The sequence below is a fragment of the Rhizophagus irregularis genome, chromosome 28 (assembly GCF_026210795.1).
Source record: "Rhizophagus irregularis chromosome 28, complete sequence".
NCBI lineage: Eukaryota > Fungi > Glomeromycota > Glomeromycetes > Glomerales > Glomeraceae > Rhizophagus > Rhizophagus irregularis.
This window is the reverse complement of record NC_089456.1, coordinates 1158949-1185706: the sequence shown is the minus strand read 5'-3', so window position 1 is coordinate 1185706 and position 26758 is coordinate 1158949. Positions and strand designations below refer to the sequence as shown.

The 26758-nt window shown below is 27.6% G+C and overlaps 4 protein-coding genes across 4 annotated transcripts; all 4 read left to right on the top strand.

Annotated features, from left to right (window-relative positions):
- Positions 1-2269: 2269 nt before the first annotated feature.
- On the top strand, positions 2270-3249 carry OCT59_018908 (uncharacterized protein; the record flags this gene model as incomplete). The annotated part of the gene is made up of 2 exons (XM_025327077.1): positions 2270-2816; positions 2900-3249. The coding sequence occupies 2 exons, from the start codon at positions 2270-2272 to the stop codon at positions 3247-3249; spliced, it is 897 nt and encodes a 298-aa protein (XP_025173042.1).
- A 4683-nt stretch (positions 3250-7932) lies between these two features.
- OCT59_018907 (uncharacterized protein) lies at positions 7933-12834 on the top strand (the record flags this gene model as incomplete). Its single annotated transcript, XM_066135684.1, has 11 exons — positions 7933-7967; positions 8043-9394; positions 9461-9766; positions 10115-10255; positions 10343-10564; positions 10712-10770; positions 10847-11305; positions 11370-11614; positions 11679-12178; positions 12255-12375; positions 12441-12834. 11 exons carry the CDS (start codon positions 7933-7935, stop codon positions 12832-12834), a joined length of 3834 nt encoding a protein of 1277 aa, XP_066004950.1.
- A 2687-nt stretch (positions 12835-15521) lies between these two features.
- On the top strand, positions 15522-17093 carry OCT59_018906 (uncharacterized protein; the record flags this gene model as incomplete). Its single annotated transcript, XM_066135683.1, has 13 exons — positions 15522-15533; positions 15637-15644; positions 15739-15776; positions 15873-15908; positions 16001-16035; positions 16124-16156; positions 16262-16289; positions 16389-16420; positions 16635-16669; positions 16760-16795; positions 16871-16878; positions 16960-16986; positions 17074-17093. The coding sequence occupies 13 exons, from the start codon at positions 15522-15524 to the stop codon at positions 17091-17093; spliced, it is 348 nt and encodes a 115-aa protein (XP_066004949.1).
- A 2899-nt stretch (positions 17094-19992) lies between these two features.
- On the top strand, positions 19993-21366 carry OCT59_018905 (uncharacterized protein; the record flags this gene model as incomplete). Its single annotated transcript, XM_066135682.1, has 9 exons — positions 19993-19995; positions 20286-20356; positions 20459-20493; positions 20557-20632; positions 20723-20737; positions 20867-20961; positions 21058-21098; positions 21207-21242; positions 21334-21366. 9 exons carry the CDS (start codon positions 19993-19995, stop codon positions 21364-21366), a joined length of 405 nt encoding a protein of 134 aa, XP_066004948.1.
- Between the last annotated feature and the right edge of the window lie 5392 nt (positions 21367-26758).

Genomic DNA, 26758 nt, shown 5'->3' with positions numbered 1-26758 from the left:
ATTAGGTCTGGTACGAAATCCCGACAGGTACGAAACTAATGCTGGTCAAACACATCACGTGACTCGGAATAATTTTGCATAACGCGGGCCATTTGTCGGGATTTTGTACGGATCCTTAAAATTGGGTCATGAATCATAATATTTGGAAATAAGATAGTATTATTACAATAAAATAAATAAAGTATTAGAATAATTTATGTGAAAAAAGACGGAATATCAAATCAAATTGAGGAAAATTTCATTCGAAAAAAAAATCCTTAACGAACCCAAACATATGAAAAAGTATAAAATACAATTAAATTTAGAAATTAAAGAATTTTAAAGAAATTTTTAATGATATTAAAAGTGAAGAATATAATAATTTAATATCCGAAAAAAATTATATGCTGTTAGAAAAATTGAGGAATGCATTTAAAGAAATACCGAGAAAAGACAAATAATAAACATTAGAAGGAAGTATCGGAGTAGAAAATCTTTTATAATTTAAAAGTTAATAAAAGAAGTATTTTTAAAGAAATGAAAAACGGTTAAAGTTTTACATGAACGACATGAACAATCGAAGAATAGAGAATTTACAAAGAACCATTAAAATATCAATATCGACTGGAAATTGAAATTATTAAATCAAGAAATAACCAGTTAAGATAGCAACATGTGCACAGTAGGCGTCTCTTTTTCTTTAGTGTATGGAACTGGAACTACTTGGAGACAGTGTTAGTAATATACTGAGATAAATGATATTAGAAATGACGGCAGAAGAGTGTTTAGAGAGAATAAATTAAGAGAAAGAAATGAAGAGAAGAATATATCTTTACTTCTTTAGACGAAAATTAAATAAAAAGTACATTTAATCCAAATTTATAAAGTAAATACCGATCAAATATTCGTTACAGAAAATGAGAGAGGAAAATTAGTCACGCTTGTTAATTACGTTCTAGATTAAATCATTCCATTATAATAATAAATAAGATGTTTGTAATTTGACTTTCATTTAGTTGGCGTCTATTGCTTCGTAATAAATAAGGTCAATAGATTAAAGTCAACGTTTGTACATCTTCTACTCGCAATTCCAATATTGTTATATTCTTTACTTTTTATTAAATATTTAAAACATTTGTGCGATATAGCACTTTTTGAATTGTTGTTTTCTTCAAAAAAAAGTTACTAATCTATGATCGCTTTCTCCAAACCAATCATATCAAAATTTTTTTATTCCATGTTATTTCCGTAAATGTATCACATCCACGGAGTTTTCATGAAAATTATGGATTAAATTTTCTACAAGGACCTAATCAGTTAATTGTTCAAATATCCAATTTAGGTCTAATATTATTGTTTAGCTTTTAATATTATTCGATACAATGTATCTTTAATGTAGTACATACATATCTTTTAATAATAAATGTAAAAAGTATAAACTGCACGTATAAAATAATTTTCTTTCGCTCGTAACCTTAATTTAAGCTAATTAATACAAAAGTTTCAATTTGAAAAAAAAAGTATATTAATTCATTCTTTATTAGTCTATGATTCTCTATTAGTCTATGAATATATTACTAAATATATTAACAATTATCCTTTATTAGGTTTAAGTTTATACCCCTTATTCTTTCTATTGGTTGATCATATGTAATGAAACACAAAATTACTCTATTAATAACCGAAATCCAATGTTTGTGGGATACAAATCCATTTTTCAAACAAAGGTTTTTTGTACAACATATAATAATAATCATTTATTAACAATTTTCATTAATATTATTTCGTTTCAATTTTCAAAATTAAGTAATTGATTATCATACTCATAAAAAAAAGTAAACCTCTCAGTTTTTTTCATAGGTAAAAATTGCGTAACATACATTTTTATGTAACAATGTACTAAAATGAAACTTTATTATTGTCTTTTTCTTTCTTTTGTACAAAAAAAATTGAGACAAACTTTATCATAAACTGAAACTAGATCACAATTAGAAAGAAGGTACACATTCTTTTAAGTTCTTTATGTTTAATAATTTTCTTGTCTTACTTTCATTTTGTTAATTTTCCTTGTTTTATTTTTTTATTTTTATTAATTCCTTTTTTTTTCAACAATCGTAATAATAATAATTCGTGTTACGTTAATATTATAAAAAGATCGAATTTTTTAGTCCGTCAGAATTAAAAAAAAACTCATTTACTAAAACATTTACAAAAAACATTTACAAAAAACATTTACAAAAAACATTTACATTCTGAATAAAAAATCCTTATTGATATAACAATAGAAACAATGAAATCTTTTAGTTTTTTCGTATTATTAAACGTATTAATCCTCTTCGCTTACGCTCAGGATCAAACACCTCCAGCAGCAGCTACTTGTGAACTAACTTTCGCTATACAACAAGGCTCAACATGTACACCATGTCAACAAGCCCTTTTTAAACATAATACAACGGATTCATCATTTATCGAGACTAAAAAACCACCTTCTGACAAATGCTTGTTTACTAGTATTCTCATTTATTATTTAACTGTAAATAATCCTCCTGATGATGATAAAAAGTTACAAAACCTAGATTCACAAAAAATAACAGCAGCTTTAAATCAAGCTTGCGCTGATACCGCAAATAATGCATGTAGTGTATCAGATTCTAAAAATGCTTATACCGAAGTTTCTAAAGCTTGTGATGTAGAAGTGAATAAATATATTTCTACTAATGGAACTGGAAATGGTGGAACTAATATTAGTAGTGACGGAGGTAGAGCTATATCAACTATGATTGAATATTATGTGGCTATACCTACAAGAGATAATTTTTGTTTGAAAGTAAATGACCGTAAGTTATTAAGTATTTAAGTATATAATATCATTTACATATATATAAAATTTTTTTAACAAATTATTTCTTTTTTTTTTTAGAATATTGTACGGTTAAAAGTTTTGAACAATCGGAAGCGAATCAAAATACAACCACTACAGATAAGAATACTTTTAATGCTTTATCATGTGAAGATGAATGTAACAAACAATCTTATAAGAATCTTTTAAGTTATCAATCATCTCATCCTCCTGATACTCGTAATTTACAAAAGGTTTTTATTGGTAAAAACAACCCATTACAAGAATATGAAGAACGTTGTCCTAGTATGACTAGTAATATTGCTAATAACTTTAAATCTGCCGGTCAGAAACTTACTCATCAATTTTATAATTATTCTGGAGTTATTTTAATTAGTCTTGTAGGATTTATTTATACAACTTTTATGTAATAATATATTAATATATAAATAGTTAGAACATTTTATTACGTTTCTATATTTAATTTTATATACATAAAAATTTTTTTCTTAAAATAATTAGAAATAAACAAAAAGACTAGTACCAATAAATAAAAAAAATAAACATTATTAAAATCACAAATTGTTAATTACTAATTTCGGGAAAATTTGCCGTTTAAAGAAATAACCATAAATAACCATAATATTGTCCGGAATTTATATTTAATCACGAACAAATAATTTTAGGTTGAATTTGTCTCTGTTCTAGTATCAACTTTTGATAATTTATGTACTATAGGTGTATTTTTTTATGCTAAAAATGTGTGTAAATGATCCCATAATGGACTCCCTTTTTTCTCTAAGTACTGAATAATTTAAAGTGTAAAGGGGAGAGTAAATAAAAATACTAATAAATATTTACTTACTAGAGAAAAACGAAAATTTACCGTAACATAGTACGTCAAAGATGTTATGAATAAATAAATAAATAAAGCAGAATCACTTTAAAAACTAACAACAAAGGATATATATTAAGGATATATATATATATCAACAAATAATATTTAACACTAAAATATGGATTCAACATAGGTCTGGGACAACCGAACTCTAATGCTGGTCAAACACATCACGTGACTCTGAATAATTCTGCATAACGCGGGCCATTTGTCGGGATTTTGTACGGATCCCTTAAAATTGGATCATGAATCATAATATTTTGGAAGTAAGATAGTATTATTATAGTAAAATAAATAAAGTATTAGAATAATTTATGTGAAAAAGACGGAATATCAAATCAAATTGAGGAAAATTCATTCAAAAAAAAAAATCCTTAACAAACCCAAACATATTATGAAAAAGTATAAAGTACAATTAAATTTAGAAATTAAAGAATTTTATTATATAGAGTTGTTATTTGGATTATTTTAATACATTTAAAGAAATTTTTAATGATATTAAAAGTGAAGAATATAATAATTTAATGCATTTTAAAGAACTTTCAAGATTGTAGCAATGGCTTAATGCGCAGTAACTGCGTTATAAATACATAGTAACCACATTATGTAATCGTAAAGAAATTACATATATGCAGTTACTGCACATTAAGCCATCACTATGATCTTGCAGTTTCTGTAAATAAATACTGAGAAAAGACAAATAATAACATTAGAAGGAAGTATCAGAGTAGAAAATCTTCTATAATTGAAAAGTTAATAAAAGATGTATTTTTAAAGAAATGAAAAACAGTTAAAGTTTTACATGAACAATCAAAGAATAGAGAATTTACAAAGAACCATTACAGTAGGCAATCAAAAGTATACGGACATTTTTTAACATAAAAATTTCATATAAAAAAATATAATAAAAATAAAAATTATTAAGTAAATATATTAATCTGATTGTCCTTTATTAATTATATGTAAAAAAAAATTATATATTAATAATTAATATTATATTTATTTGCAGCAATAACTGCTTCAATTCTACACGGCATGCTGTCAATTAATTTTTTAAAATATTCTGGAGGAATATCATCCCATGCATCTTTAACATACTTCTCAAGCATTTGAATATTAGATGGTGGTAGGTCATGATGACACACCATTGCTTTCATTTCTGCCCACATATTCTTAATAGGGTTTAAGCTGCTGGCCATTGAAGCACAACAATTTTTGCATCTTCATGGGCAGCCATAGCGACTCTTGAATGATGTGGTGGAGCATTATCCTCTTGGAAAATTCCATTACTAGGGATTGGAACCGTCAAAAAAAAGCTTAACCGGTTAATAACCAGTTAATTAGAGCATCTAACCGGTTAATAGTCAGTTAATTAATCGGTTAATTAACCGGTTAATTTGTAATGAGGCTAACCGGTTAATAACTGGTTAATATATAAATTTTATATTTTAACGTGTGTTTAGAGGCCTATTTTTTGTATTTTAACGCACGTTTAAAGATAAATTTTTGTGTTTTTAACTTAATAGTATTATTTAAGAGTAATTTCTGGTAAATATTTACATTAAAATGTATACATTAGTAAAAAATTACATACAATATATTGTAATTACTTACTACCCAGTCATGCAGTGGTCACCGGTATCAGCACTAAGTTGAAAAGTTTTTTAATTATATTTTTAGTTCTATCCGAAATTCCATTCCAATTCTGATGGCCACTGTAGTATTCAAATTTTTGCATTTTTTCTTATTTAAAATACTATATCCGATCATATGCTGATTTCTGCATAAATCAAGGTTATAACTTTAGAATATTTTAACATAAATAATGTTAAATTATAAATATCATATGCAATATATTATATTAAAATATAAGATTGCAGGTTTATCATCGAATCTATTAGGGTGGGCAAAATTAAAGTTAATGCTAGTAAAGTTAAAGTTAGAAGTTGGCTAGGAATGACTAATTTAGGATGATCTGTATTTTAACCGGTTAAGTTAGCCGGTTAATTAGTCGGTTAATTTAACCGGTTAAATTAACCGGTTAATTAGTCGGTTAATTTAACCGGTTAAATTAACCGGTTAACCGTTTTTTGAGAGGTCTTAACCGGTTAACCGCCTTAACTGGTTAATTAACCGGTTAACCTTAACCGGTTCCAATCCCTATCCATTACTATGTAGAAAATACTCATCCAAAGTAGATACGACATAATCTTGAATAATTTTGGTATGGGTTTTACCTGTAACTGAACCTTTTAACAGAACAATTGGTCCAAGTCCATGCTAGGAGAAACAACCCCAAAACATTCTGCTAGGGCTGTATTTTATGGTAACTGCAATACAATCAGGATTCAATATTTCTCATGGTTTACACCAAACCTTTCTCTAATGATCTTGTTGAAACTGTGTAAAAGTGCTTTCATCTGAAAAAGTACACTTCTCCATTTTAATTTCTGTAAGCAAAAGCCCATTCAAGGTAAGATGTGTTTCTGTCATTGCAGATTTGCGACAGGAAATACAGGCACGAAGTCCAACCTTTCTAAGGTTATAGTGTATGGTAATTGCAGAAACAGGTTGCTTTTTACGAGCTGTCCAAACATACAGTTGCAATCTTTTTTGAATAGAATCGACAATTTTCACCATTTACTTGAACAAAAAGCTTTGAGTTCTTGTCATGTTGGTGAATTAAAAAGTAGCAGATAACCTGATTTTTTTGGGTGTAAAAAAGCCAGTTTCATGAAAATGTTTAAGTACATCATAAATGGCAGTTTTACCACACCCCAATTTTTTTGCAATTATATGATCCGATTGACCACAATTATAACCATAAATAATCGCATATCAGATTTTTGGGATAAGTAGCCTCATATTTGGTGTGTTGTTAACCGATTCAGTACGTTGAATAGATTAACTATGATTTGCAGTCAGCAAGATTAAGTACGTTTAACTATGACTGAAATCCAATCAAACAAGACATGCTTAAAATAGGGAGTTCGTTTATAGTGTAAAGGGTTATACTTTATTATAGAACTTTATAATTACAAGAATAATAACTAATAGGAACTAAAAGAACTAAGGTGAACTAATTCGAACAGGATCCTGGATATCTCCAAAACAGGTCATAAGTCACACTTTCGGCAGATTGGCCCATTTTTTAGGGCTCAAAAAATCGTTTTTTGTAAATATCTCGGCATCTAGTGGTCCAATTTTGATGAACATTTTTTTTAAATTGTAGAGCTAAATGAGGGCTACAAAATAAAAAAAAAGTTCATTAAAATTGAATCACTGGATGCTAAGATATTTACAAAAAATGATTTTTTGAGTTTTAGCAAAAAGGGTGTTTTTGGCCAAAAGTCCATTATGACCTTTATATTAGATATCTGGGTCCTATTCGAACTTAACTTATAACGAAGGAAAATACCAACATTATTTATATAAAAGTTACTACATATATAAAGATATAATAAATATAATAGATATAATAGATATAAGAAATATAACTAATATAATAAATATAACTAATATAATAAATATAACTAATATAATAAATATAATAAATATAATAAATATAATAAATATAATAAATATAATAAATAAATTAAATATAATAAATAAAATAATGAAATAATTTATTTATCGCACGTGCGATGCAAATTTTTATGTTTATCATTGCCATTTTAAGGGGGGTGGCGATGTATAAGCAGGTTGATCAACATAAATAATTTACAAAAAAGGAAAGTGGCGATGCATCGCACGTGCGATGAATAAATTTACTCTAAAATAATTATATCATTTATATTAAATATAATTAATATAATAAAAATAATAGGCTAAGTTGGCTGCGGCTAGGTCAGTTGGGCACAGTAGATCCTAATTTTCCACATGATCTTCTGGCGTAGTAAGTTGCAACTCTACACGTGACTAGGGGTAACAGTGTGTTTACTAAAAAAAAAATACTGTGGCAGTTTTCATTATGATTTTAAGGGTAGAGTATTCGTTATAATTAATTTTTATTATAATAAATGTCCATTTGTTTTTAGTTCCAAAAACCCAGATTTGTTTATCTCCTTAAACACGAGGTGCAGATAAAAATATCGGCTAAATAAGTTACCGCATCTTGTACTAAAAATAGCTGGCTATACAAAATTAGAAATACCGGCTATATTAATTAACCGTGTCTTGTAACTCTTTTCTTGCAAAATAAAGTTTTTTAGTCACAATGACAACGTCAACTAAGGGTAAAAAGCAAGAAAAGTAATATTTATTATTAAGAAATTGAGAAATTCTTTAATGTTTTTCTATAGTTTTTCAATTATTAAAACATTTTAGACTTCCTAACTGGGTACAACATATGCAAACTTATAATCCTGCACTGAAAATATTCAGAAGAGCAAACGGTGGATATATGTTTTGTGATACATCCAGAACACTAGAAGTTCTTTCTATCCATGCTGAACTACAAACAAGTAAAGAGTATTGCTCTAATCCATATTACCGTGCCATTACTAAAAAAGAAAATATACCAACTCCTCCATGGGTTCCTCTACTCCCTGGTTATTGTGTAATTGGAAAACTTTGTGGTCAATATATACGTTTAGAAATTCAAAGTAATAATGGAGAACACCTTATATATAGTTGGGAAATTTATGAAAATGTGGAAATGTCTGAACTTATATATTCGGGAGCAAATTCTGATTTTTTTGTAAGCATGAAAAAATACATAAAACTATCAGGAGAAATCTCTATTCCTGACGTTCTTGGTTTGCGTGATCCTAATATAATTTATGATTTACAATTAAAAGTAAACTCAATTTATCCACATCTTTTTAACATTACTGCAACTAAATCTCAAAATAAAATTGCTAAATTAACTACTACTATGCAAAAGAAAGGAGAAAAACTACTAAAAAAAGTATCAGTAATCTCCCAACCGCCAATAATTTGTCATGGAATTGAAATCAAAGAACCAGGAATGCAATTAACTCCAGAAGCAACTTTAGCACTTGCAGTTGAATATGAAGCTTTGAAAAAATTAGAAGACACATCACGTAAACGGATCAAGCGAGCTAAGACCAATAATGAATATATGAAAAACTTGAAATATAAGCTACATGAAGAAAAAGATCAAGAATTATTAAATAATTGGATACAAAAAACATTGGAGGAAACGAATATTGGATCTACTATATTCGTTAGTACAGATCAGTATCTTACCAGCATATATACACAACCTTGTTTAACGTGGCACAACCTTGATTTGTCTAAAAAAAAACTGGATGTTCATAGAATCGGTCATAATCTTCAAATTAAAATTAAGTGTAAGATCTGTCAAGGAATTACGGAATATAGTAATGAATCACCTAATGCACAATTCTCTTCTCTTGCAGTAGGTGCAGGACTTGTTGGTGGCGTTAATAGGCAACAACTTCAAACTATATTTTCTATAATAGGTATAACAGCACAATTATCAAAAGGTCATTATCATAATAAACAAAATGAATATTTGGAAAAAATAAATGATGAAGTGGAGATAAGTGCACAAATTGCATTAACTAAAGCTATTGCACATATTAAAGCAAAAGGGGAAAGAATATTACCCACTAGTTTTGATTGCTCTTGGTCTCACTGTCGGAATGCAAACCAGGCTAGTGGAGAACTAATATATCAAGGAAATCTTGATGGTAAAAGAAAAAAGACTTTGTCAATATTTAATAAAATAAAAACAAATTCAATTTTTTTTATAATAGGATATGATCACAAACCTGTTATTGCTTTTGCTACTGCTGAAAAACCACGTAAATTAAAAAAAAGAAATGGCCAAGAATATGAAGTTTTTCATGGCAATCATGAAAAGACGTCACGGCAAATGGAACATGCAATATTATTACGAATTATTGAAAAAATTGTTCCAGTATTAGAAGCAGCTGAAGTACTTTTAGATATTGGAGTAGATGGTGATCTAAATTCAAATAAGACTTTAAATAATATTCCATGTGTGAGCAAAGTATATGCGGATTTAAAACATATTGGCAAAAATATTAGAGCAAAGATTGGTAAGTTATTGAAGGTAATTTAAGTATTTTTACCAATAACATAATATTAACGTAACAGTTTAACGTAACAAACAATCTTAAGTACTAACAATTTTAGATTATCTTTTTGTCATTAGTATGCAGCTAGCTGATCATTTAAGCTTTATTTTATTATAATTTTTTTTTGATAGAAAATTATTTTTTTTTGCAAATATTTTTTACTCATAATTGTAAATATTTTACATTAGTTATGTAATAGAATAGAATGTAAAAAGTTGTAATTATTTTCATTTTAATTATAAATAATTAATAAACTGCTAAATGTTTTATTTATTCTGATTCTCAATTATTAATTATTCTATGTTGCAGCAAAAAGTTCCATGTGGAAAGAATATGAAAATACGATAATGACCTATTACAATTCATGTGTCTATGCAGCAAGTGGACGAAAACTTGATGAAAATAAAATTACTGTATCCGATGCTGAATTAGAAAAAGTACAAATTGATGGTCTTGTTGCTCACCTTTCAGATGATCATAGTCTTTGTTGAGATGAAGTATGTTGGAGAAAAGAAAATCCTGATATTCAATTAAAAGCACCACATTTAAAAGAATATACATCTAATCAAAAAGAGAAGTTTCGTCAATTTCTCAAAGAATGCTTTTATATACCAACAAAACAGAGCTTAATTACTCACATTAGAACATCATATAATGAAGCATTCAACCGAGTTAAATTATGCTTTCAAGATAAAAAAATTGATTATTGGAAAACCTATAGTACTCGACATGCTCTAGCTGTTCTTCAATATAACAATGGTTTGTTAAATATGCTGAAAATTGCCCGATCAGCATGTAATATTCCATATTTTTCTGAAACTGATGAGAAAAATATTAGTAAAATAGCTGAAAAATGAAAAAAACAAAACCAAAGAAATTCTAATGATATTGCTAAACGAAATGAAGAACGAGGCAAAAAAATCAAAGAACAAAAAACTAACTTGGAAACATTTGATTGGGATAAGGTACAGTGAGCATCATATGCTAATTCAAAATTGAATAAATAAAATAAATAAATAATATAAAAAATATTTTCTTTAGGATTTCGTACCTTATGGACGTAATGTTCAAGAAAAAATCAAAGCTAAAGAATTTGAACCTACATTTGCCAAACATATACTTGATTTTGAAAAAATTCAGAAATGTTTGGCTTGCAAAGCATTTCCAAAGTATTCTCCATTAGGCTTATGTCGATACCATGAATTTTGTTTCAAATATGGATGGTATCAGGAATTTCCAAATAAACAATATATACCACCACCACAAAATTTAATAGCTAATCCACCTACATCATATGATATACTTGTAAAAATGTTTGGATATCAAGAGTTTCAAGATATGCAGGAAATAGCAATATCATCATATGTAAATGGAAAATATACCTTTATCTCAATGCGTACAGGTGCAGGAAAAACAATGTGTTATTGGATTTCTGCAATTTTATGCGGAGGTTTGACTGTTGTAATAAGTCCATTAGTATCTTTAATTGATGATCAAGTGGTAAGTTAAACTGATTATTTACTACAATTAATGAAAGAAAGATTATAATTTAATATTTCTATAGATCGAAACAATTGCTGCTGGAATTGGATGTGCTAGCATCTATACCGAAAAGCATCAACCTTCACAATATTTTGAAAAAGTCTTTTCTGAGATCGCTATTGGGTTGATTAAAATCTTATATATAACTGCAGAAAGCTTTATCAACAATAGTTCATTTACCAGAATGCTTTTAAATTTCGCAAAATATGCACCTGTATCATTTGTAATAGATGAAGTGCATTGCATTATAGAATGCAAGCATTTTAGGTAAGATATAATTCAAATATTAATTTAAAAATTTCATTTGATATATTAAACTTAACTTATATAGAGAATCCTGGAGTAAATTAAGAAAAATTTCAACATTCTTTCCAAGTAGTCCAATTATGATGCTTACGGGAACTTGCAAGGAATCTGATGCTTATCTAATTTTGGAGAATCTCGGACTTGCTTCAAATGATGTGGCTTTTGTTCGAGGGTTATCTTTTTCACGTCCAGAACTTACAATGAAAATGCACTCTAAAAGTACTAAGGAAAAAACCATTGGAGAAATTATTACCCTATTAAAAGAATTAAATGAAGGGAAATGCATTATTTACTGTCCAACAGTACGAATATGTGATGATGTTTATGAGCAACTTCAGGAAAAATCTGGCCTTGGATTACCAATGGCTGTGTATTATAGTTCCTTAGACAGTGAAGAAAAAAAAAAATTGAAATCATGGAAAGAGAATACAATCCAACTTATGATTGCAACTAATGCTTTTGGTATGGATCTTAATGATAAAAAAGTTCGTTTGGTAATACATTATTCATTTCCATTGAGTATAGGTAAGACACTACTATTATATCAAAGAAATAAATATAATAGCATTATTAATAAAACTAATCTTACCCTTTAAAATAGGCAATTTTGTACAAGAAACCAGAAGAGCGGGAAGAGACCATAATCCCGCGAAGTGTATAATTTTTTATACCCGCCATGATATTTGCACTAATTATACAATTATAACACAAAGTAGAGAATCGTAAGTATTAATTATGTAAAGAAATATAATTAATATTATGATTTAATTAAAAATATATTTTGTAGTATAACTGAAGATATGAATGATAGTTTTGAGGCAAATAAAAGAAAAGAATACCTGGCCAAAGCATGTGAAAAAATATTTGAAGTTGTTCATTTTTGTGAAGAACAATATATCTGTAAAAAGCAAATGCTTGCCGAATATTTTGCATGGAATGGTGATAATTTAAGTCCTCCATGTGCACATTGTGACAACTGCTTACGCGTACAAGCTGAGCTAGTACATGAAGTTGATGTAAAAACTGATGCTATCAAAATGGTAGAGGTGGTTGAAGAAATAATAAATAAGCTGCGTGAAAGTGGAAAATTAATTTCACCAAAAGATATCATACAGGTTTATTGTCAACTCAAGTGTGATAATGAAGAGCTTACCTCATTGAATATTTATCGTGAAACATGAAAAAAAATTGTCCGTACAAAAGCAGACGCTCAGCACTTGCTAGACTGGCTTATAATACGTGGAATGGTAAAAATAATGATAAACTTGTACCGGCCAAATCCAAATGGAAATACGTTGCAAAAAAATATTCACATAGTTGGTGTTATTGAAGGTGTAACTGCAATAGTAATGGAAAAGAATTGGAAAATGTGGCTTCGCCATTCTCGAAGATAAATATATGTATATTTTATAAAATAATGTATAAAATAATGTAATAAAATTTGTTTCTAAAATTAGAAAAGACTTATATGACGCGTCAACTCAAAAATGAACCAAAAATGTGGAACCCAATAATTTTCTTTATTTCACATTCGCCAAAAACATATAGACATTCGTGATCATTTTAAAACTTCATACGAAAGTTTTTCAAAAAAGTTTTTAAACAAATATATCTTTTTAAGTTAAAAAATAGTAGTTCAGACCTGTAGCTTTCTAACCATGTAAATTTTATCCTTTTTTGTTAAGTATTACCAAAAGTTGGTATTGCAATGAAAATCGTATTACAGAATTTTTTTTTTTTGGACATTTTACTATAATAAAAATTAATTATAGCGATTTCTCTACCCTTAAGTGTTAAATGACGTATTGTTTATATTACATCATCATGTGATGATTGGCGTAATTTTGGCAAATCAAAATGTTTATATACTTTTGATCACCTACTGTAAAATATCAATATAGAAATTATTAAATTAAAAAATAACCAGTTAAGATAGCAATATGTGCACAGTGGGTGTCTCTTTTTCTTTAGTGTATAGAACTGGAACTACTTGGAGACAGTTTTAGTAATAAATAATATTAGAAATGATGGCAGACTTTTGTGATTTATTTATTGTTACTTTTGTTATCATAATAAATCTATTTAGTTTTATTACTGATATATTAAAATTGATTATGCTGTTGTTAGATTTTTTCTTGGATTTCTTTACCAGAGCCTTTAAAATCAGTATTTCCTTAGGGTATACATATTTAATCAAAAACTTTAACGAATTGCCATTCTATCGAACTTCTGAGAATTTTTTGATTTCACAATTCAAACTAGATGCGTTTGTAGACATCAATGACAAGGAAAAAGCATAAGAATGGTTTAAGGTATTCGAATCACCATATCCGCCAACTCATGGAATTAGCCAAAATAGATTTTCATAAAGATTTGCACATTTTAACAAGAATTATGTTTCAAAGCTTAAATTATATGTGTTACATAATTAGATGATCTAAATCTATCAAAAAATAAAAAAAAAATTTTTTAACGTTTATTCAAAAATAACAATGGCAACTACTTTCTTTTTCAATCACTTTTCAATTACTTTTCAATCAGATTTTTGTTAAGTGACTTAGAAAAGTTTATAGGCATATATAGCAGGTTTTTTTTAATCAGTAAGTAAGAAAACAAATATTAATAATTTATATTAATAAGAAAAATCTTTTTTCATTTATTTTTAACCTTAGTTCCTTCATCAGCAAGTTTGAAAAGTGTTGATTCACACCAGTATACGCGTTGATTAACACCCGCTAGTTGTTCAACACGATTTACAATATTAATCAATACCCATATACTGGAGTATACCAACGCATAATGTTAATATATGTGTTGTTCAACTCTAATGTGTAGTTCAACACATTATGCGTTGTTGTTCAACAACCGTATATTAACATATATTATATATATATTTTAATTATATATTTTAAATTAAATTAAATTATAATTATTTTTACTCACCTTAGGAACCGAACCAAACACCTCAACTTATACTATTAATTATCTCACGATCTAACCACTGTACTATTTAATTTAAATATATATATATATATATTAAAATTAATATTTAAAAAAAAATTATTTCGGCAAATACTGGCAATACTAAGCATTGCATAATGTACTCTATATCACGTGTATCACGTGATACCGGATTAATAATTATCGCTGCGTGGCTGCGGCTGTGGTATGGCAAAAAAAAAATTAAGCTTTTTTTGGCAAAGCTTAATTTTTTTTTTCACGTTTTTTCTTTTCTCTTTCTTTCACTTTCATTCTATTTCCTCTTTCACTTTCGTCCCATTTTTCCCCTTTCACTATCCCCTTTCACTTTCCTCCCGTCTTCCTCTTTTATTTACCCCTTTCACTTTCGTCCCATTTTCCCTTTCCGTTTTCTCTTTTCTCACTCGTTTCGTTCTTTCCTTTCTCTCTCGTTTCATTCTCCCCTTCACTTTTTGTTCCATTCTTCCTATTTCCTTTTCTTTTTCCTTTTTATTCCTCCTTTTCTCTTTCGTTCTGCCCTTCCCAAACGTTTTATCTGTTATTTCTGTAAAAACTCCCATAAAATGAGCCTTTCACGGATTCATTTATGGAAAATGTAGATAATTTGATAAATTCCGTAATATAAGGTTATTAATTCCGGAGATATAAGCCTTTTACAGACAAAAAATGGAATATAAAAACGGGTTACAGGGTATTCTTCCATTTCCCTTTTGTCCCCCTTCCCCCTTTTCTTTCGTTTCGTTCCATTTTTCCATTTCTCAAACAGTAAGTATTGAAGCTAGTATCGAAGCTTTCGCTTTGATACTTTTTTTTAAAAAATTTTATTTTTTTTTTATTAGAAAACATTACTAACATTTCCTTCGTAGGACTTTCTTTGAAAAAAGGGGAAATGACGGAAAGGGTAAGTTTCAAAGCGTTCTGTTTCGAAACTTTTAGAAAAAATTTTTTTTTTCATTTTCTTTATATAAGGAAACGTTTCTAACGTTTCCTTTCTTTTTTTTTAGGTCTTTCGGTATTTGGCTTTTTGCTTTGAAACTTTTTAAAATTTTTTTTTTTCATTTTTTTTTATAAGGAAACGTTTTAACGTTTCCTTTCTTTTTTTATAGGTCTTTCGGTATTTTGGCTTTAGAAAACGGGGGAGAGGGTAAGTTTCGAAGCATTTTGCTTCAAAACTTTTTAAAATTTTTTTTTTCATTTTTTTTATAAGGAAACGTTTTTAATGTTTCCTTTTTTTTTGTAGGTCTTTTGGTATTTGGCTTTAGAAAACGGGGACAGGGTAAGTTTCAAAGCATTTTGTTTTGAAACTTTTTAAAATTTTTTTTTTCATTTTTTTATAAGAAAACGTTTCTAACGTTTCCTTTTTTATAGGTCTTTTCGGTTATTCAACTTGGGAAAACGAAACGGTAAGTTTTGAGGCGTTCGTCTCAAAACTTTTTTTTCTAAATTCTTTTAGGAAACATTACTGATATTTCCTATATTTTTTTTTTGTAGATTTTGGCGTGTTCTACTTGGAATTCAGAAATGGTAAGTTTCAAAGCATTTGCTTCGAAACTTTTTAAAAATAATTTTTTTTTTAATTTCTTTTATAAGGAAACGTTTCTAACGTTTCCTATATTTTTTTTTGTGTAGAACCTTCAACTTCGGGATTTTGTATATGGTAAGTTTTGAAGTGAATCACTTTCACTTCGAAACTTAATTTTTTTAAATTTTTTTATTATGAAACGTTTTCTAAACGTTTCCTTTATCCTTTTTGTAGGTTCGGAAAGTTTGGAATGGAAGAACGATTGGGTAAGTTTCGTAATGTTTTATTTCATTATGAAACTTAATTTTTTTTTATTAGGAAACTCTTACTAATGTTTCCTTTATTCTTTTTTTAGGTTTCAGGAAACTTAATATTGGAAAAGGGTCTTTAAACGGTAAGTTTCATAAGAAACTTCTGTTTTTTTTTGTCTTTTTTTCTTTAAGAAATGTTCTAACTGAACGTTTCTCTTATTTTTTATAGGTTCAATTTCTGGGAATTTTGAAAGTTGAAAAACGGTAAGTTTTGTACGTTTCGTTACGAAACTTCTGTTTTCTTTTTGTTTTTTTTTTTAACATTCTAATTGAACATTTCTCTTTTTTTTGTAGGCCTAGATTTTCTTTTCGTCTCTGGATTTTTCTTTTGTAGGTCAGCTTGGATGGTTACTTCGACCCTCGGCTTGGATTTTCTTTTTTTCTTCGTTGGATTTTTCTTTATAGGGAAATGAGTAAGTTTCATAACATAAAACTTTTCTTTAGTTTTTTTTTTTAGGAAACGTTAATTAATGTTTCCTTTTTCTTTTCTGTAGGTTTTGTAATTTTAGTTTGGGTCAACGGTGAGTTTCATATATTTGTGAAACTTATTTTTGTATTTTCTTTTATTGAAAACATATTATTAACACCATATTTCTTTTATTTTGTAGGCTTTAGGATTCTGGGCTAAAGATTAGTGAGTTTCGTAACATTTTGTTATGAAACTTTCCTAATTTTTAAGTAAGTTTCGTAATTATGAAACTTTTAATTTTTGTTTTTTCTTATTTGAAACCCACCTTGTTATGGTTGTATCACCAGGGGCGCTATGTTAACGGAAATTTAGTACGTTGATCGCTTAAAAATCTGTGGCAATCCAATTATAACAAGAGGGATTAATTTTTATATATTTTATATTAGATATTTTATATTAGATAATGTATTTATTTGTATTATTGTACTGTATTTATTTATAAATAAATTAACAATTAATGAAATTTTAAATATATTAATAATATACAATAATATATATGTTAAATAACTAATACTTAACTATCATACGATAACTAAAAATTACCATTGCTATACGCGTTTTTAATATCGATATACGCATTTTTATACATTAAATACACGTTATTAAACTAGTATTGTTTTACTGTACATTGTTTTACACATAAACACTGTTGCACTATGCGTTTTTCAATATTTTTAAGTGGCGTTGATTGACAAAGGGTTCGTTTCCCTACATTTTTTGGCGTTGAGCAACACATGGCATTTTTCAACACTTTATACGCCTGTTTAAAACTTGCTGATGTTCTTTTTTTTAGTAAAAATATATACAAAATAAAAACTTTACAGAAACTTACCATTTTTAATCAATATAGAATCGATATCGTTAAGTTTATCTTAACGGTATCATTTCGATATCATTTCAATATCATTTCAATATCGATTTAATATTGATATGATATCGAAATAAAGTATTATCACCTCGATATCATTACGATATTAAATCGATATTAAAATGATATCGAAATGATAATTAAAATGATATCGAAATGATATCTTTAAATTAAACTTAAAGATGTTGTTTTGATATCATTTCTATTATCATTTTGATATCATTTCAATATTGATTTAATATCGAAATAATATCGATGTGATAATATTTTATTTCAATATCGTATCGATATTAAATCGATATTGAAATGATATTGAAATGATATTGAAATGATATCACTTGAAAACTTAAAGTTTCTGTAAAGAATGTGAATTATGATTTAGAGTTTTTGAGATGTTTTTTTTTGTTTTTTACTATACTGATTTTATTCTACTTGTTAATTACTTTTTAAAATTAATTTTATTAATTTATTCAATTTAAAACAGAAATAGCAAATAAAACCTTGTTAAGTAAAGTAAAAAGAGCTCAATAATACCTGTAAAGATCATTATTTGGTAAGAATTATAATTATAAAAATTTTTGTGTCAGAGTTTTATTCAATTAACAAAATCGTTAATATCTTGGCATACATGCATGCTAAACATATATATTTATATTCATATGAAAGCCCAGAACCTACTCTACCTGGACAAAAAAAGATCATTCATATCGAATTACTAGATGTGAAGATATTAACGATCAAAGTTAAAAGTTAAAAATAAATATATTGAACGTAATTATTCAGCAACTTGTGATTCAATTCATGTGATATTTGGTTTGTGAATAGCTCTTGATTACCTCTTTCTAATAATGAATATATATTTATTCATCTAGCACACATACACGTTAAGTTATTCAATATTTTGTCATGACAATTATATTTAAATTTTTAATTTTAATGATATTATTAAAAAAAAACAAAAAATAATATAATTAAATCAATTTTATTTATGTCAGCTGGTGTAAATCTATCATTTTCATGTAACTTGTATTTGCATTTGCTTAATAAAGTTAGTTTTTTGAATATAAAAACTTAATTCCATAAATCAGCCTATATGCATACAAAAATAATGATGCCATAATCTAAAGGTTATGAAGTAAAGGAAAATCAGGTACTTTTTAGAGAAAAATGCCATTGCATCATCAGCAAGTTTTAAAAGTGTTGCTTTACATAATTATAGTGTTAATTAACATTAAGGAGTTGTTTAATATGATATATCCTATTGTTTAATACTGTATACTGTAATGATTAACACTGAATGCTGTTATATACGTATAATTATACAAGTTTTTTTATGTTGTTTGATGTTAAGTATAGTTTAATATGATATGCAATATAGTTTAATGCCATTAATTAATGTAAATAAACACAAAATGTTGCAATATTAAAATTTAATATAAAAATACACTAGTTGTTATTGCCATTTATTAACAGTATACATATTTTTCAACACAGAATTTAGTTTAACATATTGTTAAATGGTATTAAGCAGTACATATAAATACAAAGTTTGTTATACTGCAATTTAGTAAAGAAAAACACTCATTTTTATTAGTATTTTTTAACATTATACATATTTTTTAATACTAGGTGTAGTTTATTGTGTTGTTCAATATTAATAATTAATGTGTATAAATACACATCAAACCTTACTACTGAAGACTCCCTCTTTTTATCACTATAAAACAGGCGGAGGGAGCAGCAATAGCTCTCCCCCTATAGGTACTTTATGACCTCTACCTATTTATAGAGAAGGGGCTTTTCGTAAAGTATTAAAGTTAATAGATATATATATATGTATATATAAGCACATATATACATCTATTAAAAATTATAAAAGAAAAGTTTCAAAGTTCGGGGAAAGCCCTATTTATATAAATTTACGTATCACGTGTATCACGTGATTTAAATTAGTAATTACCGCTGCGCCTGCTGTGGTGCTGCGGTATAGCGAAAAAAAAAAAATTAAGCTTTTTTTAGCAAAGCTTAATTTTTTTTTTTCGCCTTTTCCTTTTCGTTCTCCCCTTCCCCTTTTCGTTCTCCCTTCTCCTTCTCTTTCGTTATCCCCTTCCCCTTTTCGTTTTCGTTCTCCCCTTCTCCTCTTTCATTATCCCTTTTTCCCCTTCCCCTTTTCGTTCTCCCATTTCCAAAATGGTAAGTTTCGAAGCTTTTGCTTCGAAACTTTTTTTTTAAAGTTATTTTTTTCTTAATTTTATGAGGGAACGTTCCTTTGGTTTTACTTCGGGCTAAATGGTAAGTTTCGAGGCGTTCGCCTCGAAACTTTTTTTAAATTTTTTTTTTTTTAATTTCTATTAGGAAACGTTACTAATGTTTCCTATAATATTTTTGTAGAACCTTCGGCATATTCGATTTTGGGAAAACGAAATGGTAAGTTTCGAAGCGTTCGCTTCGAAACTTTTAATATTTTTTTTTTTATTTTTTAGGAACCGTTTTTAACGCTTCCTATACTTCTTTTTTTAGGACTTTTAGCGTATTTGACTGTGGAAAAGAAAGGGTAAGTTTCGAGGCGTTCACCTCGAAACATCTTTAAAGAAATTTATTTTTTAATTTCTTTTTAGGAAACATTACTAACGTTTCCTATATTTTTCTTTTGTAGGACCTTTGACGCGCTTGACTTGGAATTTGGAAACGGTAAGTTTCGAAGCATTCGCTTCGAAACTTTTTTAAATTATTTTTTTTTTTCATTTCTATTAGGAAACGTTACTAATGTTTCCATAATTTTTTTTTTTGTAGTACTTTCGACATATTCGATTTTGGAGGAAACGGAATGGTAAGTTTCGAGCTGTTCATCTCAAAACTTTTTTTAAAAAATTTTTTATTAGGAAACGTTCTAACTGAACGTCTCCTTTATTTTTTGTAGGTTCAAGAATATCCGGTATTGGATACGGGTCCTGTAATGGTAAGTTTCGTACATTTCGTTATGAAACTTCCGTTGTTTTTTTGTTTTTTTTTATAAATTAGGAAATATTTATTAACATTTCCTTTTTCTTTTTCTTTTATTTAGGTATACAATAGAATCCGTTCCAAATTCCAATTTTGAAACCAGGATCCTAGAAATTGTTGGAAACCGGCAAAATAATTGGATCGATCAATCAATGAGTGTGTTCAATAATACATCAATTGCATGAAGGGGAATTGTAAAAACGCAAAGAAGCGATTTGTATAGTATTGTTACATGAGATCGATTGATAATAGTTAAGCAAAGAAGCTTTAGCGCTGTCGGTGATACTGGTAAAGTACGGGAATTCTGGCAACGATCGATACATCAGAATCCCAGGCCAGTTTTTGAAACGTCTCATTAATTAGAAATGGTGAACTAATGTATCTCTTGTTTTTTTTTGTAGGTTTCAGATCGGGAATATGCTGGAAACGCTTATAATGTGAGTTTCACAACGTCCCATTGTGAAATAATCACTTTTTCATTTTAATTAGAAACGTTAGCTAACGTTTCTATTTTATTTTCTTTTGTAGGTTTCGAATCCGGAATGCGTTGGGAATTCTTGAACTATAAGTTTCGCAACATTCAGTTGCGAAATGAATTATTTTATTATTTTTTTTTAATTAGTTCCACCTTCAATTGGATGGTAAGTTTCGAATTTTGAAACGAAACTTATTTTATTTTATTATTATTATTATTAATGTTTTTTTTCTTTTTTTTTGTAGGGTTTCAAATAGAATTTTTATGATTCCGAAGCAAAATATTAAATATCAGAGATGATGAATTGTGATATTAGACTTCTTTGATTAGTGCGATTTATTCCAACAATCTACAAAAATCAGTGAAAACGATTATCCAGCAAAAGGGCTTTAAATCGGGTACCTGGATATTGGTACTTCCGAAAACTTAATTTTTTTATTTTATTATATATAGATTTACATTAGATATTTACATTAGTTAAATAATTAGATAATTTAATATAAATAATGCTAAATAAATACACTTTTAAATGCATTTTTCAACTAAAATATACATGTAAATAAATGTATTTTTTAATACTATATGTTTATTGTACAATATAAATAAACTAACATATGATACGCGTTGGTTAACATTAATTTGCCATTTTTTTACGCATATTTTGATAGTGTCGGTTATTATAGGGTTAGTTTTTCTACGTTTTTAAGGCATTAAACAACACTAGTGTCAATTGGCATTAATTAACACTAGTATACACCACCCAAAATCTTACTGATGATCCATAGCAAAAAGGTAAAGAAAAAGCAAGGTAACTGTGAGACAAAACTTCCACAATCGTCTCGAGTACAAAACACAGATTGCACTGCAGAAATTCATCTTTGTTTAGAGAGATGAAGACTTGAAACTAACTATCCATTCAAAATTAATATCTGATTCACGCATAATCATGTGATAAATTCAGTCTCTTAGTTTTTGACATATTAATGGTGAAATGTGTGAAAAGATTTTAGAATTATTTAAGGATGGGTATTCTCCAGCTTCAGCGAAATATTTATATGAATATGAGCTCCATCTATTTGCAGAAAATACAGAAAATAATTAAGAACTAGTGGAACTGCTTGCAGATTGAAGCAACAACCTGGATTATGGTTATGTTGTTAGACTTTTTCAAGAGTACTGCAAAAATACACTTGGTAGTCCCAATGGAAAAAAAATGTTCAAATATTTAGGAGAAGTAGTTGAAAATTACAACATATCAGGTAATGGTAAAGCAGTATTACAAGAGTTTGATGCGGAAGTCAGAAAATCTTTCATCCTATGTATTGTAACTGGTCTGATGTACTGCATACATGAAACTGTTCTACAGGCCAGTAAAATTTGTTACATGGATGCATCCACATTGTTTGAGCCTCTAAATACCTTAATAACACTATTGTACACAAGTTGTACCACTGGTACGCTTTTCCTTGAGCTGTTCATTCATTACATTAGATGAGCTTGAAATCACTTTAAAAAAGGCAATAAGTTGGTAGTAATAATTATACTTATTTGCAATTGTAAGTTTCTAATAAACAAAATTTATCAGTTGAATTTGTAAAGACCATTCTTCCTCCATGTGCTTTTTATGGATGTAGAGCGCAAATAGGACCAGTGATCTTTTTCACTGATGATTTAATGCTGAATGAAACACATTAGAGCTCTATTGGCCACAAGGAATTTGCCTTTTGTGTACTTTTTATATTCTGCAAGCCTTCTGGTAGTGGATACACAATTCCAAGCATCAGATTAACAAGGAGAATCGGATGTCAATTATGGGAAAAATGAAAAAATTCTATATGTGCGATCAGATTTGGAAATAAATCTGAATTATGGCAAATTCAAACAGGTCTTCTATAATCAATATCCATTACTGCAAAATCATTTTGAATTGTTGTAGGAGCGGCATCACTTTTGGGCTTTATCCTTATGTTCAATACTATCCATATGTGGTAACAATATGAATAATTACGTTGTTTATTAAATTTTATAATTTGACTAATTTTAAAAAGTTGTTGATAGTAAAAGTATTTCAATAATCATCCAATTTTAATAAAATTTAATGTACAATCATTTCAAAAGGTTATAAAATAGTATGTAAAATTTGAGGATATGTTATTTATAGAATCGTTGAATAAATTTACTGTTACACAAAAATGCAGATCATTTAGTTAATATGTAAAATACTGATTAATATTTTGAAATATTTTATATAATAATATATACTAAAATTTTATATACTGTTTTATAACCTTTAAAAGTAATCATATATTAAATTTTATTAAAATTGGATGATTATTGAAATACTTTTACTATTAACAACTTTTTAAAATTAGTCTAATCATAAAATTTAATAAATATCATAAATATATAAAATATTATTTTACTATAATATGTAATTTGCAATTAAAATTGTATTTACACAAAAAAATTGGTAATTATTTATGTAAACTTTATAAGTTTAATATTGGTTAATTTTTGCAAAAATCATAAATTTTGAATTGACTGTTGCTAACTTTCTCTCTGGATGAAGATCACCTAGAGTGATTTCACCTAGGTGATTTTACTTACAATTAATTTATTAAATTTATTAAATTTGATTGGTGTAAATTTTAATATTTCTCACTTCGTAATTTGCATATAAATCCTCTGCAAATTTTTTGAAATTTTTTGATTGGCTAAATTTTTAAATATATAATAAACAATGCTTAAAATATTTTCGCACTAAAAGTTTATAGCAATTTATTAATTTTTAATAGATTACATAAATCATTGATTGAAAAAACAAACTCATACTATTCAAAATACTAGATTTTTGATAGAAATAACAAAAAAAATGAGTCACAATGATAAAGAAAAGAGAATATGTGAATAAAAAAAGGAAAAAAAATGAAGGTGAATGGAAATGAAAGAAACGAAGGGGATTGAAGGAGGAACGAAATGGAGCAAAGGGGAGTGAAAAAAATGAAAGGGCGAAAAAAATCAAGTGGGAATGAAAAAAAATGAAAAAAATGAAGGAAAGATGAAATGGAGCAAAGGGGGAATAAAAAGAATAAAGGTAGTGTAATTTGTAAAGGAATAAAAAAGATGAAGCGGGAATGGAATAAAACAAAAGGAATGAAGGGTAGTATAAAGAAATGAAAGAGACGAAGTGGAACAAAAAAAAATGAAAGGAACGCAGAGAAAATAAAAAACAACAAAAAAAACAAAGGAAGGGAAGAATAAAAAAGCAAAAAAATGAAAAGACAAAAAAGAACAAAAAATGGAGAAGGAACGAAAATGAGATACAAAGTAAAAACCAAACCCATAAAATAAAAGAAGAAATAAAGTTAGTAGGAAACAGAAATTACATGTAATAAATAAACGGAAATAAAAAAATAAAAACATACCTTAGTAGTTGCAGAGAAGAACTGAAAGATCTAAAAAGAGTGAAATACAAAATGTAAGAAACGAAATATAAGAATGAAATAAAAAATAAGAAACGGCTTAGTGCTGGACATATATACCTTAATTGCAAAGCTGAAAGAGCTAAAGGACCTAAAAAAATGAAATAAAGTTAGTAGAAAACAAAATGCAAGAAGCAAATAAAAAAAAAAGAAAGAAAACGTACCTTGAGTGCCATGCAAAAGAGCGAAAGACTTAAAGAAAAAAAAGATTATTCGAATACGTTTAAAAAAAAAACAAACATAAGAAATGATCAGCACATTAATCTATATCTATATCTATATCTATATCTATATCTATATATATAATATAATAAAAAAATACATGTTGATCTTCTAACGTTTAGATTAAGTCTGTATAAATAATCTTGAATTGTGTAGCATGATTCAGTGCCTGATTTAAACTTAAAAGTTAAGGCCATTTATTTGATCGGCAAACGTATAGATTTTTTTAACTTAGCTAATTTTTGATCGGTTAAACTTAAAATTTTATTGCAAAGATATTTTTTAAAAATTTTTTTGCAAACATATTTGTTCAAAATAATCTTATTAAATGAAATTTTTAAAATTTAAGTCCCACATTTTCGATTTTAAAGAAAAAAATCACTGTATTTATTTTTAATAAAGTGATACAAATAAAAAAAACAATAACAATAAATAAAAAAGATAAGTAAATGACAATGATTAAGGAGAAAGATGCTAATAAAAAAAATGAAATAACAATGGAGTAATAGAAAGTAATAGAAGAAGAAAGGGAGTAAAAAAGAGTAATGAGAAGTGATAGGAAACAAAAAGGAAAAAATAGGACATGATGGATGATGAAAAAGAGTGATGGGAGACGAAGAGGAGTAATGGGAAGATGAAGAGGAGTGATGGGTGACGAAAAGGAGTGATGGGAAGATGAAGAGGAGTGATGGGAGACTAAAAGGAGTGATTGTAGACGAAGAGAAGTGAAAAGGAGTGATGGGTGACGAAGAGGAGTGATGGGAGACAAAAGGAGTGATGGAGACGAAAAGAAGTGATAGGAAGATGGAGTGATGGGAGACAAAAAAAGTGATGGGAGACAAAGAGGAGTGATGGGAGATAAAAAGGAGTGATGGGATGAAGAGACGAAAAGGAGTAATGGAGACGAAAAGAAGTGACGGGAGATGGAAAGGAATAATGGGAGACGAAAAGAAGTGGGAAGACAAAAAGAAGTGATGGGAGATGAAAAGGAGTGATAGGAGACGAAGAGGAGTAATGTGGAAGATAAAAAGGAGTGATGGAGACAAAAAGAAATGATGGGAATGAAAAGAAGTGATGAGAGACAAAAGAAATGATGGGAAGTAAATAGGAGAGAAAATGAAATAATAGAAAATGAAAAGATGTAATAGAAAATAATGGAAGACAAATAATGAGAGGTGAAAAATGATGAGAGACAAAAAAATAAAAAATGATCATGAGGAAACCAAGTAAAAAACAAACCATAAAGTAAAAAAAGAAGTTAGTAAGTAGTGAAATATAAGATAAAAACAAAATAAATAAAATAAATAAATAAAATAAAAAAACATACCCTTATTAATTAACCGAAAGAACTACAATAATTAAAAAAAAAATGAAATAAATTAGTGAAAACCGAAATATGAAACAGAAACAAAATAAAAAAAAATAAAAAAAATAAGTAAGAAATGAAACCATGAAATAGAGTTAAATATGTAAATTATATAAATTTATTAGATTATTTTCTTCTAACCTTATCATACTGTAAATATTATTATTAAAATACTAAGCCTATTCTAAAATATATCATATCATTGTTACTTTTCTTGACTTAATGGGCAACTTTTATCCCCGGCGTAGCGTGACGGGTTTGTTCTAATTAGCCAATAAAATTTAAATGAGGTGTGATATCACCGGGTAAATTATATAAAAATATATAAAATTATCAGGTTAAATCACCCTAGGTAAAAAATTGCTAAATCACCCCGGGTGAAAATTAGTTATAATCTTAAAAATAATA